This window comes from Pogonomyrmex barbatus, unplaced genomic scaffold (assembly GCF_055798465.1).
Source record: "Pogonomyrmex barbatus isolate J1 unplaced genomic scaffold, ASM5579846v1 scaffold3, whole genome shotgun sequence".
Lineage (NCBI taxonomy): Eukaryota > Metazoa > Arthropoda > Insecta > Hymenoptera > Formicidae > Pogonomyrmex > Pogonomyrmex barbatus.
In genome coordinates, this window is record NW_028297127.1 from 17,470,179 (window position 1) to 17,484,412 (window position 14,234).

Below are 14,234 nucleotides of genomic sequence, written 5' to 3' on the forward strand. Positions count from 1 at the left end.
AGGCTTGTTCTACAATACGTCGGTTGGTGTCTCAAGCTGCAAGCCACAAGAATTAACCAATCACAGACGAATGTGGGAAGAACACTTGATTATTGGCCCATTGGTCCATTCTTGATGATTGGCCCATTCTTACGGTCCACAATCCACGACACCGACACACGATGCATTGTAGAATAGATCTTAGAAACGATTAACTACGCATTTTGGCTACCATTAGCTACTAATCACTCATATTATTAATTTTAGAATGGTTATGGTAACCGAGGTAAAATATTTGGAACATATTCCTGATTAAACAAGTTTGTAGAGCTTTTCGATTATATTCTGTGTGAAACGGACTTCATCAGCGGTTCTCATATTTCTATTATTTGAACAAAAAATTTTGCAAAATCTGATAACGAGTTTATTCGCGCGTTAATTTTCAAAATATGGGAATGTATATTGAATATTTTGTATAGCAATAAAATGCGTTGCTATTGATACAATTTTTATTACATTTTTATTACATTTTTTTATTATATTGTTCTTTCGATCTAGAGTGAGATTCTCGAATTTATCGATTGAACTTTCCGTGGCCATTTCAATAAACAAGAATCGCGAAATATTGCGAATCGCGATATTGCGGACGCTCCTTAAGAAGAACCCATAATTCTTCGTCGCTTGTACGCGTTCGTATATAGTACATGACGAAAGTGTATGTATGCTCGGTTGGGATCATCTCCGATAAGTTTGACAGATGACCGATTGTCACTGTTTGATGAAGTGAGGATCGAGAAAAGCAAGCCGACATGGAGGCAGTGCCCAGATTGCCGATGATATGGTTCCAAGTAAAAGTCAGTCCGGAACCAACCACTTTCGGACCGAAGCTCAAACAGGTAGAAATGTCGCGAGTTTTACGTCTAATTTCTTTTTCTTTTTATATTTAATTAATAAAATATTCGCTGTTGCGTCATTTGCACCGAAGTTTAACATTCTGATAAGAGTAATTTGAAATTATAGTTGTCTCCATCGTTTTCATCTACGATGTCTTCTTTGCTTCTCCTATATTGTTTTCTTAATTTTCTTACAGTACATAAGAGATTTTTACAATGAGGACCCTGAGTCATACAACAATGAAATACACCAATTGGAAAGTTTACGCTCGATGGCAGTTAGACCTCCTGTCGATATGGCTGGCTGTGTACTATTAAAGAAATATTATTGCCAGTTGCATTTTCTTCAAAGCAGATTTCCCATGTACAAGGATGGCCCTGCTGCAGTCACATTTACATGGTACAAAATCCATTTTTCTTTTTATTCTAATTTGATTGTATTTAATTATTTGACATTTAATCTAATTATATATTTATATAATTTAAAACTGCAGATTTTGTCTTGAGATAAAATATATTTTTTTTTGTAGGAGAGACACCTATGCAAACTTGGTGTGCTCATTGGCTAGTATCCGTTTTGAGATAATATCAATTTTATACAATATTGGAGCAATACACAGCCAATTGGGCGCACGAACTGAAAGAAACAGTGCAGATGGAATGAAGATGGCATGTACTCATTTCCAGTGTGCAGCATGGGCTTTTGAACATTTGCGGAGTAGTTTTCCTCAGCCATCTGGTATTGATCTATCACCGGAATTAATGACTTTTATGCATCAACTTTGCTTGGCTCAAGCTCAAGAATGTATATTGGAAAAGAGCATGTTGGATAATCGTAAGCCAACAATCGTAGGTACGTTTCATCAGCCACCCATTACGTGAGTCAATTATTATAGTAATTATTTAGTTCTATCTATTGTACAAGATATATGTATTATGCAGCAAAAGTTGCAAAGCAAATAGTAGATTACTTCACCATGGCCCTAATCACATTGGAGCAAGGTGGAGCTGAAGATGGCACTATATCTGACACTGTGGGTAACAAAATTTATAAGGTGAGTCAAATATATAAATATAATTTAAATTAATAGTTTACATATTTGAACTCGATACATTTTTGTAAGAGAACCTAATTCTTTTTTTGAGATCGATAAAATTAAAAGTTAAATGATCAGCCTAAATATTTGCAGAGCTGGAAACGTTATGTCAAGTTTAAAAAAGCGTATCATATGGCTGTTACATATCTTTATCAAGGTCTTGCTGCAGAAGAACAAAGAAAAATGGGAGAACGAGTTGCTTTTTACAATGCCGCATTAGCATCCCTTAATGAGGCACATACAATCTATGATTTTGCAAACGTAAAAGAGGAAAAAGCTGCGGTAGAAGAATCCCTCACCTTTACAAATGATGTAATCGAAGGCAAGAGAAAAGCCGCTAAAAATGAAAACGAATTTATCTATCATGAAGAAGTGCCCGAAAAAGAAAGCCTTCCTACTGTGAAAGGCGCGTCTTTGGTTAAAGGAATATCATTTAATATAAACGATCCGGAGGTATCAGGACAAGATATATTTGCAAGGTAATTATGTATATTTTAATATTTTTAGAATATGTGCTATTTTTTGTTAAAAATGACAAGATTATTTTTTTCCTGTTATATTTTACTTGTAAAATCTTAATTTTACTTGTAAAACATTTATAGTCTTTCATTCATAGCTTAAATAATATTTATATGTTATTTCACAGACTAGTTCCTATGAAAGTACATGAAGCGAGTTCCCTTTATTCAGAGGAAAAAGCCAAAATATTGCGTTCAATTGGAGTCAAAATTGAGGAAAAAGATCAATATCTCAATACTTATCTTACTTCTTTGAAACTGGAACATATGAATTTATGGGATCCTGATTCACAATCTTCAGAATGGGAATGCTTACCTCTTCCAGAAGAATTAATCGAACGATGCGCTGCGCTTAATGCAAAACAACATATTATTCAAGATTTGGTAGATATTATGGGAAAATTATCTGAAACAAGTCAAGATGTTGAAAGAATTCTAAAAGAAATATCGAAATTTCTTTTGGATGAGGAACAGAAGTATGGATTAATTATTTTTTGCTTTTATTTCAAATTTGTATGTCTTTGATGTTATTCAATAATAATTAAGAAATGTTATTAATAAATTAATTTTTAATATTTCATAGGGAAAAACAATACCAAGATGCAGTAGGCAAAAGACCGCCATCCATAGTAGCAACAGATTTAACTAGAGAAGCTAAAAAATATGAAGAAGCACATAACAAGGCTTCCGAGAGCAATCAAGCTCTTCATAAAGCAATAACCATGCATGTAAAGAATTTAAAAATTCTTGCACAGCCACTCGCTGATTTAATGGCTCATATTCCTTCACCAAACACACAACTTGCAGGTAACTCCTATATAAATTTCTTGCATGATATAATACATTTAATATATTATTATTAATTATATTGATATTTAATATATCCATATGTAATTATGGAATATGATCATAATCATTTAAATAACTCATTGAATTTATATTCAACATATAAATATAAATTAATAATTATTCATTTAGATCAAAATTCTGATCAAAAATCACAAAATGCGAAGGAAATAGAGAAAATGCATACTAAAGAGCTGAAACGTGTATTAAATAAAGTAGATGAAATGCGAATGCAGAGACTTGATCTTCATACCAAATTACGAGACCAAATTGCGCAGGATGATTTAACGCGATTACTAGTCACGGCTACATCCGAATCTGCCTCCTTGGATCGTCTATTTGCAGATCAACTTAGCAAGCATCAAAGTTTGGTTAGTGAACTTTTACGTGAAAAATTGTCACATCTTTAATGAAATTTTTAATTTAATATCGGATTGCAGGTAAACTTGATAGAACAAAATCTTGCTGCTCAAGATAATATTTTAGCGGCTTTAACGGATGTCTATGCACAGACTGCCAATGTACGAAAAAATGTAGAAGAAGTACTGAAACGTAGAGAAATGACTATATCTTCTTTGATCAATTCTTATGACACGTATGAGGATTTGCTAGCGAAATCGAGCAAAGGTTTAGAATTTTATAGAAAATTAGAAATAAATGTTTCCAAGCTATTACAACGAGTTAAAAGTACATGTAAAGTTCAAGAAGAAGAGCGAGAACAGATACTTGCGCAGGATAGTAAGAATACATACGACAAGACAGATGCGACAATATCGACGACTTACGATCAAGGACGTCCTCGATCTAGTAATGGCTTGAAATTGAAAGATTATTTGAACAGCAGAGTGGAAGGTGGTACTGGGTATCAAAATCCATATTACAATTTGTACAAAGGACATGCCACGTCGATGCAAATGGATTCGAAATCATTGGCAACTGATATGGAAAATAAGCATGCAATTCAATCTTCAAGTACAATACCCGTATCAGAAATTCCGTCCTCATCTATGAAATCATCACATTATTATCCTACAACATATGCTGATTATAGAACAAATTCTCCATATTTGTATGGAGCGCAGACTTATTATGAAAATCCAGTTGCTAATAGCATCTTAAGTCAGAACTACTTGCCAACTACTACGAGTACTGCGAGCATATATCAACAACCAACTCTATCCACGCCAACTGCGGCCGTATCAAGTGCACAATATCCTGCTAGTTCCTATCTACCCAATGGGCAAACTCTGTCCACATCTGCTATCGGTCAAGACAAATTCCGCGACGTCTCGCATTCTAACTACAATGTTTCTAATATTGCTTTACAATACACTTATCAGTCGCCGACGGGTTATAATAGCTATAACATCACAACACCATATATTGTTAATCAAGAGAAAGTTGCAATTAAAAGCGGAACAGCGGAGACGACGCCACAGGTTCAGCAAGTATCGCAAATGCCGCCTGTTTCTACGATCAGCGCGACGAACAGCACCGTATCGGCAGATGTCGGGCAAACGTCTTACGGCATTGTGCAACAAGCTCAGCAATACGATAATCAACAGAAGACGACTCTAAGCCAAGAGATGTATCACGGCGGTCAGAATGCTGCAAGACTTCAAACAACGATGCCAGCAAAAGATAATACATTGACGCAAAACTATCCACTCCCTCAAACTGGCCATTCTGAAATTACGTATCCACAAAATTATCAAAACACCGCGTATTATAATCCGGCGGAATTGCAAACCCAGCGAGTCCCGTATACTCAGGGCACATGTACTCCAGATACGACTGTCGTTCCTCCGACGCAATATATACAATCACAGCAACCGAGTACGAGCGATCAGTCTGCACATTCCGTAGTATCGACAAGCGAAGTCTCGGTATCGTACCCTTCGAATTTACATGGTGTTAATCCAGTCCAGTATCCGCAGCAGACCGGTACAGAACCGGGTAAACAAAATTACACAGACAAAACGTACGCCGCTTACGGCACGCAAGTGCAGATGAACACTATCACACCGAATTATCCTGGTACTTATCAAAATTATCAGCATGGAGTTACTGGTACGCCATATCAACAAGCTAGTATGTTACCGGGAGACGCGTCCAACACATACGCCTATATAAACAATTCGAGTAGCTCGGAAATGATACAGAGCCACGCGAAACCAACGACGGTGCAGAGTTACTCACAATCGTATCAATATTCGCAGCAAATTCCTTATTCAGGATATGTGCAATATCCGAATTATTCACAGGATCAAAATTATGCCTACATGCAAAGCGCACATGGAATAAATACGATGGCGTACACGTATAATTCTGCTAGTCAGGGCTATACTTATGCGTCCAATCCCCAAGATACTCAGACTCCTCAGACGTTAGAAGCAGCGGTTTCGGTAACATCCTCCAACGTTACGGCTAGTGCCATGTATCAACAGCAGGAAACAAATGCAAGATACACAAACGCGGGCAATAACGCCGTGGTCAGTCAAACGCCATCCTCGCAATACAGTCAAGTTTATCAGCCGCAAACACAAGCCGAAAACGATACGTATTATACTATGCCTTACGGTCTTCAAATGCAAGGTCAAGGTAAGTTTCTTTAATATCGTCATTGCTTATTCTTATGTATTAATTTAATTTATCTTGTTTCAGCTGGTTCGGTAATGAGACCTGAAAATTATACCAATTACAATCAAACATATATGCAGGCCGTGAATAATGGAACGAACACAACAACAAGTGCTAATCCGATGAAACTTACGACCAAATTCGAAGAATCAAAATCGAATGTTGATCTTCTTTCCGATCTCGATATTACTATAAATCATGCTCCTCTCGTGCCAGAAGTACGACCTCTTTCTACAACACAGAAGAAAGAGGAGGCAGTGACGGACGATACTACGGAAAATGATAGGGTAGAAAAAAACGAACAAGACGAAGCCTGTAAGACTGAACAGGAAGTAGCAGCTTCCATCGAAGATAAAAGTAATCATGAGAACTTGCAAATTGTATGGGATACATGGTACAATGACGTTCAACCGAAGAAAGATCCTCTAGGAGAACCAGCAGCATTACAAAAATTTAATAATGATGTTGAGAAATATGAAAAATTTGTAAATAGTTTACTCGTAAAAACCTTAAGTGGTGCTACGAATCTTGATATTAAATGGAAAGAAGTTCAAGATTTTGAAGTAAGTTTGAAATAGATTTCATTAGTTACATTTTACAATCAAATTTTACAATCAAAGATCACATTTTTAGAAAAATACGTAAACATGTTCACAAGAAATCTTTTCTTTTTTTTAGGAACGAGAAAATGGGAAACAGTCAAGCACAGTAGCGTTAGCTCATTCGTCCGAAAATCGAACAGTTGATTGTATTCCATATGACACAACTCGGGTGCAAATATTATCATCAGATGTTTCGTCATACATAAATGCGTCTCACATTATGGAAATTACACAGTGGATACCTACAGCATTTATCATAACTCAAACACCTTTAACAGATAAATTAGATGTCTTTTGGACGATGATCTGGGAACAAGAGAGTGAAGTTATTGCATGTTTAGCATCTGATGCTCAGGTTTGTATATAAAAATATATATTTTTATAATAAAATTGAGAAAGACTATTGAAATTTTTCATTTAAATTTTATCATATTTTATTATTATATTTTTCAAAAATTATGTATTCCAATAATATATTTTTTGCAGTTGAATGGAGAATTATATTGGCCCATAAATGAAGAAAATAATTTAGATGTGGGAAATTTTATTATTTCGTTAAAGAAAATAGTTAATCATACAACTTACATTCAAAGAACTCTTTCTATACAACATAACAAAAAGAAATCTGAGAGAATCGTTGTGCACATGCAATTTCTTGTGTGGCCTTCTAAGTAAGTTGACTATAATTGAAATACCTAGATAATACAGCGGTTAATACGTCTTACTTTTCCAGCGGTTTTCCGAGTAGTCCTGGTGCAATACTTGCATTTTCAAGCGATGTGATGACAGAGCAGGCATTAAGACGTTGCTCTCCTAAGCCTGTAATTGTACATTGTTTAGACGGTGGTTCATTAAGTAGTCTGTTTTTATTAGCTGCTGCAACAGTATGTCATATACGAGCGGGTTGTGGTATCGTGGATGTACCACTGGTTTTTAAAGGCCTTGCAAAATGTCGCAAACAAGTTGTGAATAAGGAATCATTATTATTTGCATATAGACTAGTATTGTATCACGCTCAGGATATTTTAATGAAACGTAAGAAGAAATAATTTATTATATTATTTAATGAAACTATTCCAATAATATGTTTTGCTTCGTCTTAGGCGGTATTCTATCATCTACTCGAGCCACATTCGACAATTTGGATGGCTTTAAAGGAAATAAGGAGAAAACATCACGAAAATTACAATGTCATCCTTCGGATGATTTTCTTCATAATCTCGGCGTGGGGATACGTCCTGATTCTGAGCAACCAGGTATACAATCATCAAAAATATCATAAATTATCGATTTTAATATAAATTTTAGAATTTTAATGAAAATTTGTAAATTATTAGTTTAGATCTTTTAGAATTTTTCAATTCTTTTTACTTCAGGGAAAACAACACAAACAATTTTAACAAGTGACAACACATCAAATAAAAGCTCATCGTCGCAAGAAAAATCTAATGGTGGAATCATTGATCCTTTGAATCAATTGGATCCTTTATGGTCCATTAGAAGATAATTACACAACGCTAGGAATATAAATTCCATTATGCAGCTTTAAACGATTATTTAAACGAAATAGGCATTCCTATCTTTGTTAAAGTGATTAATAAAAATATCAAGCTAGACTTTTTCAGCTTGTATAAATAATGTTATAATATGGAAGATTAAAGAGTAATCGATGCATCTAAATTAGCCTTGAAATAAAAGACATTTATTCAAGTATTTGTGTGCTCTAATCCTTAAGTTTTAACAGTTTTACAATCTGTTAAGTATATAAAATAAAAAAAATATAAAATACATGCCTCCTACTTGTATTCATTTCTCATGTTTATACATTTCAATTGGCTTAAACAATGCAATCTAATTGCATTGCTTTATTCATATTTTGATACATTTAGGCTATATAATGTACGATTCATTCAAGTAAATAATACTTGCATTTACTTAGCTTTTCAATATAACTAATTTAAATATTCCTGATTATTTCCTATTTCCATAACAAATTATAATTTAATGTAAACTTATGAAATATTTATTTCATAGAACATAACTCTTTTGCAGATAACAAATATATTTTAAAATAAGATATAATTATTCGATAATATATAACGCGAAATATTTATTATAGAGAAAATTCTTTTCTATTTAAAGCATAGGTATATACTAATATTCATAAACAAATATGTTATTTTAATAGTCATGTTATTCACAATATTTGATGATTTTTAAGGACGCTGCCGAAATATGCTAAACGTATATATTTCAAAATTCTAATAAATTGCATATAGCAATATTTATATTTATGTTGTATCTTTTATTTTTATGACATTTCATTTATAAAAATTTCAGTTATAACGCAATGAGCAATAATACATGTATGTATTAATTTCCATAATAATTATCATGACACTCATATATAACTGAAAGTTAATAGAAAGTCAAAAGATTTATGATGTTATGACAATATTTTTGTATATGCAATTTCTGATGTTAAGAGTACTTTAAGTTCCCCTATTTTTCAAATCTTTCACTTTGTAAATTCGCACGAGCCAGTGCTCCGTCGTGTACGCTTCTTCTAATGTATTCAATTCAAAATCTTTGTTTCCAATCTCCATGTTCCTTACCCTGTCATAACCTGAAGGCTTGCCTATTCGAAAAATTCAATGACACAATAATAAAATAATCGCTAGAAAACTGATTTGTGAACTATAGTTTTAATAACATGAAAAATCTTACCGCCTTCAGTGTAGACTTGACCAAATCTGTAATAACACATTTTGTACATGAGACAATTGAGCAAAATTGGAGATCCTTCTTTGTCCACTCGGAATTCGCCCGCGGAGTTATAGTAATCCCATTCGGTTATAGATTTTCCTTTTTCTGTACTACCGCCAATGCGCACCATCCATAGGAACTTATTTATGTCTAATCAAAATACATAATGTTAATATCAATAATATATAATTAATATTAATATCAATTTTTTACAATACAATAAAAATATATAAAAATAATTAAATCAAACAATTAATTTCCATTTGTCAATTACAGCAATTTAAATATCAAAATGATACGTCATGCTAAAATATATTTACCATCTGATGAGTAACCAGTGAGTCCTCCAAAAATTACAAGGACATAGTTGACGTCTAATTCTCTCATGATCTCGTAAGCTTTTTCTTCGGAACTTGCCATTGCCTGACCAACTCTTGATATGTGCGTGTTATTCCATGTATTATTGTCTACTAAAATAGTACGATTTGCCATTGCAGTTATCTGATACCCATAGTCCCACCAAGACATTATTTTAGCATTCTGAAAAGAAATAAGATTTATAGATATATTTATAGATATGGTCTTATTCAGTAAGAAATTTATATTTTTTGTCATATACTTGATTCATAATTCTAATATAAATATTTAATTGTTTACATCTGAAATACAAAAGAAAACAACTAATAGCGTTTACCTCAGGTGTATTCATACGTAGCCAATAGTAAGCTTCTCTAAAATCATCAAAAATCATTCGTCCACCATCAGGCGACCGTGCAGATAATACAATGCTAGGCGAACTATACGCCTCTGCTGTAACCCACGTGCAGTGGAAGGTATAAGATAAAAAGAGTATAGACATCACTACGATGAAAAATGAGGCAATCTGTAAATATGTTCTTATATTAATATTGCATTATTTTTCCAATACATAAATGTTACTTTTAGGTATTTATTTTTCGGAATATTAGAAACTCCTCTGATTTACCTCACTTCTTAAGATGTAATTATTTTCGAACTTCTTGGCTTTTTTATCAACAACTTTTCCACTTTCAACTTGCTTCATATAAGTAACTAGTAGAGAAGATGCTCCAATTCCACCCAAAATGCACATTACTGGAGCAAGTACTAACATTAAACGTACCATTACTCCCTAAAATTTTAAATAAAAACTAAGTAAGTATGTATATGTTATATAAATAAAATATATGTAAGAAAATAAATATGTAATATATATATATATATATATATATATATATATATATATAACCATAAATATCCATAAATATTTAAAATTACAATGTAATCTTATATACATTTACTTATTTATACACATTTACTTACTGCAAAATATAAACTGGTAACTCCATACAAAATTAAGAAAATATTCGAATCTGTCAACTTAGAAAAACAGAAGTATAAGCCTGATGGGAATAAAAATACAAGTATTTGCAGATCAAAATAGAAGGAACTCCATGATGTTGGCTGATGTTCCGAAACTGAAGCAATTATTGGAATATGATTTTTTGCATAAGATGGGTCAAGCAGGGAATAAAAGCGTCCAGTCCATGGTGATATTTTTCCTTAAAAAAATTAAACAATGCATATAAGAGATGTAGTGAATGAAATTATATGTTTGACACATATTATACATATTAATATATAAAAAATATATATATATGAAATTAATACCTGTGATAGTTAAAATACCACCAACTATGCATGACGTCATAATCACCATAATAAGCAAGGCACGGAATAATATCTCAAATTCTTTTTGGGATAATTTACTTCGCAAGTAATCTACTAATGCATGTATTTGACAAAGGCCAAAAACGCCCAAAGCCTGTGAGAAACAAATAAAAATACAAATGCATAAAATTACGAATTAAGTGTAGAAACATCTCTTTCTTTTAAAAAGTGTCTTAAAAATATCGTGACTTACAAGCATGTGCTCAGAACTTTGAACGGGTTGAAAACCAACAAATGAGATCTGCATGGATAAAATTGTTCCTAAACAATACAAAATACTGTACGCGATATATATTCTGTGGGAAAATCTGCCAGTCACCATCAACGTCAATACGTGTAATGGAATCAGATTAATCAAAAAGACATATCCGCCCCATGAAGATACCATATAAAAGTAAGCCAGTGCTGCACACGTAGCCCAACATATCGCTCCTGTTTTCACGGCTTTGATCCACATGTAATATGTGAATAGCATACAAAAGATTGCTATGCCTTCATTATCATAAGAACCTGCAACTGATCGAGATATATAACCAGGTACAATTGCGATCATTGCAGCTGCAAATAGGCCTGATGCGGAATCCTAAAAAAATAAAATAAACATGATAGAATGTTGCTATATCAGTTAACAAAAAAAGAATAACAGGACTATATCACAACCAGTAAAAGCATAAATTGTACCTTTAATTCTTTGGTAAGCAGATAGGTAATAATTGTTGTTAAACTTGAAAATAATGGAGCAAGGAAGACACAAATGTTGCGTATGTCCAGTGTGATATTCAGTAGCCACGAGATACGATACAATGCTGCTGAAGTTATCATCAGACCAGGATATATAGTTCCTATGGAAAATTTATTTTCAAAATATAAAATGTTTTCCTTTTTTTTGAGACATAATACATAAGCATAATTAACACCTCCTATTATCCTGCCAAGTGGATACCAAACGCGATCATCGAACCAATTATGAAAACTATAGAATCCATTTTCAGCTAAATATTTTGTGGTACGATAATTGAAGTATGGGTCAAATTCATGAATGACACTTTCAAATCTTAATACTGAGAACAAACGTGTGGCAAATGCTGCAAAAGAATGTAATATAGAAATGATTAAATACACAATCCATGATTCTTTATCTCAATCAGAAATATGCAGCTAATAATAAACCTACATAAAATTGCTGCTAAGGAAAGCACAGTTAATTTTAAAAGTGTTTCCTGCTTCTGCGCTGTCATGCGCAGACCTCTTGTCTTTAGTAGCGTCACCATGTTGATGTAGCAAAACGCACAACAATTTTAGATGAAATAAATCTTGGATCTCTTACATCAATCTATAAACAAATAAGAACTCTTTTAAGTTACCCTTTCTCCATGCACATTTATACATTAAACAATCATTCTTATCGATCAAAGAAATTGGCTTAACATAAAGTCCAGATAAAATTTAATTTCTACGAGATGATAACAGGTAGTTTCTATATATATATCTAGCTTGCAGGCTGAGGTTCGAGGAGGTTATAATTGCATTTACAAGCAAAAACACTAGATGAGTTGGAGAAACGAACGTCTTATTTTGAGATAAATGCATGCTTCGAATTTTCGAGCATCTAACGCGCTTCTAACAACATGCGTGCATTCTTTAAACAGCGCCGGGTAAACCCATCACTGACCACGTACACAAAATTACCGGCCGGTGACATATGTATATGTCGATTCGCATATTTTACTTTCACGTATCGTGTATACGTCTAAGCGACGCGACAACAACAGTTTCCAAAAGTTCGAGAAAAACTTATGATAATTACTTTATACAACAAATGCAAAAATACAATGTGGCCATTTAAATTATTAACTAAGAAACGCCAGGCGATACTTCAAAAGAAAAAGCCATGGATTGCGACCCGAACGATCGGGAGGCAAACGAATTGAGCATGAGAGTGTTCTTAGCGTCATCTATATACAAATAATTAAGTACAGAGTTTCAAACTTTTTTAGGTTTCGCTTCCTTAAAGGCCATATCAGACTAACGGTTGCGGCAACTATGGTTGCCGATTCTATTTCAGCCAATCACAATGTAGCAGGTCCTAATTATGGTCAATGTGATTGGTAATAATAGAATCATCAACCGTAGCCGGGTCGTTAGTCTGATATAGCCTCTAAGGATCGGCAGGAGAGATTATAAAGATCTCTATAGGAGATAAATTCCTTTTCATCCATATTTTTTTATAAAATGCTGCGAAAAAAGCTATATAATTATGATTTATAATTATGATTTATAATTAGAATATTTGCCTGATGAAAGCTACAGAACGATTTTTGTAAGAAAATGTGTGAAAATAAATAATTCATTTATGCGTAAATAGATTTGCACTATAGGACAATAAGATGTAAATATTTTTATCTATTGTAAATTTTTTTTTAAGAAAATTGCAAAACCGGCTCTGTAGCAAGAGTCATAATTTTATAAAAAATACATAGAAAAAGATTCATGGCAGAATATTGCTTCTACGAGATAACATATGGGTGTACTCAAATATATATCTGCATTGTAATAAGAAGTAGATAGTTACATTTATTTTAATTATTTAAGAGCTAAATTGCAAAGTTGGCTCTGTAGGTAGCTTTGTAATTGTAAAAGAAATTATCTTAACAAAGTTTCATGACGAAACATCGTTTCTATAAGACAAAATATAATTGAGTACAAATATATCTACACTGTAAATAAGGAGTAGATAATCATTTTAAATCAAGTCAAAGTTAACCCGTCACTCCTGCCAACCCTTAAAATACCTTTTCATGTGTCATTCATCGATCCTTTTAAGCGATAAGATAGGTCACATGATCAAGTTGACGCAGAATAATAAAATTTGAATGGTCACTTTTGATCACATGAATATTTTGTTGCTAAAAACGAGCGATATGAAAAAGTACTTTACAAACATACGAATTCTCTCTTTTATAATTTTCAAGCAATATTTAATATAATTTTACTTAATAATAATTTATAATTTATATTTAAAAAATTAATATTTTATTTATAACAATTTAGAGTTTATGCCAATAAAAATTACCAAAGAAATGAAATGGAAAAACTATATAGGGGCTAGATGGAAAAAACTAGATGGGAGCCTATATGGGAAAA

General features: G+C 32.9%; 2 protein-coding genes across 2 annotated transcripts; one reads left to right on the forward strand and one right to left on the reverse strand.

The window, feature by feature from the left end:
• The first annotated feature begins 636 nt into the window (after positions 1-636).
• On the forward strand, positions 637-8,365 carry mop (tyrosine-protein phosphatase non-receptor type protein myopic). The gene is made up of 15 exons (XM_011639824.3): positions 637-875; positions 1,070-1,272; positions 1,403-1,725; positions 1,815-1,927; positions 2,063-2,448; positions 2,616-2,963; positions 3,071-3,294; positions 3,466-3,704; positions 3,774-5,934; positions 5,998-6,536; positions 6,652-6,930; positions 7,062-7,246; positions 7,309-7,610; positions 7,679-7,831; positions 7,952-8,365. The coding sequence occupies exons 1-15, from the start codon at positions 789-791 to the stop codon at positions 8,080-8,082; spliced, it is 5,673 nt and encodes a 1,890-aa protein (XP_011638126.2). The 5' UTR covers positions 637-788; the 3' UTR covers positions 8,083-8,365.
• On the reverse strand, positions 8,256-13,004 carry Stt3A (catalytic subunit 3A of the oligosaccharyltransferase complex). Its single transcript, XM_011639820.3, has 12 exons — positions 12,770-13,004; positions 12,265-12,423; positions 12,008-12,175; positions 11,772-11,932; positions 11,284-11,673; positions 11,031-11,184; positions 10,683-10,921; positions 10,327-10,491; positions 10,036-10,224; positions 9,662-9,881; positions 9,303-9,491; positions 8,256-9,213 (listed from the first exon to the last, which is right to left on the reverse strand). The coding sequence occupies exons 2-12, from the start codon at positions 12,359-12,361 to the stop codon at positions 9,068-9,070; spliced, it is 2,118 nt and encodes a 705-aa protein (XP_011638122.1). The 5' UTR covers positions 12,362-12,423; positions 12,770-13,004; the 3' UTR covers positions 8,256-9,067.
• Between the last annotated feature and the right edge of the window lie 1,230 nt (positions 13,005-14,234).

Coding starts and splice junctions, on each gene's coding strand:
- mop (XM_011639824.3), top strand. CDS start 789: ATGGAGGCAGTGCCCAGATTGCCGATGATATGGTTCCAAGTAAAAGTC. Junction 1,726..1,814: donor TCGTAAGCCAACAATCGTAG/GTACGTTTCATC, acceptor TGTATTATGCAG/CAAAAGTTGCAAAGCAAATA. Junction 7,832..7,951: donor TCCTGATTCTGAGCAACCAG/GTATACAATCAT, acceptor TTTTTACTTCAG/GGAAAACAACACAAACAATT.
- Stt3A (XM_011639820.3), bottom strand. CDS start 12,361: ATGGTGACGCTACTAAAGACAAGAGGTCTGCGCATGACAGCGCAGAAG. Junction 11,933..12,007: donor ACTTGGCAGGATAATAGGAG/GTGTTAATTATG, acceptor AATTTTCCATAG/GAACTATATATCCTGGTCTG. Junction 10,492..10,682: donor TTACCAGTTTATATTTTGCA/GTAAGTAAATGT, acceptor TTAAAATTTTAG/GGAGTAATGGTACGTTTAAT.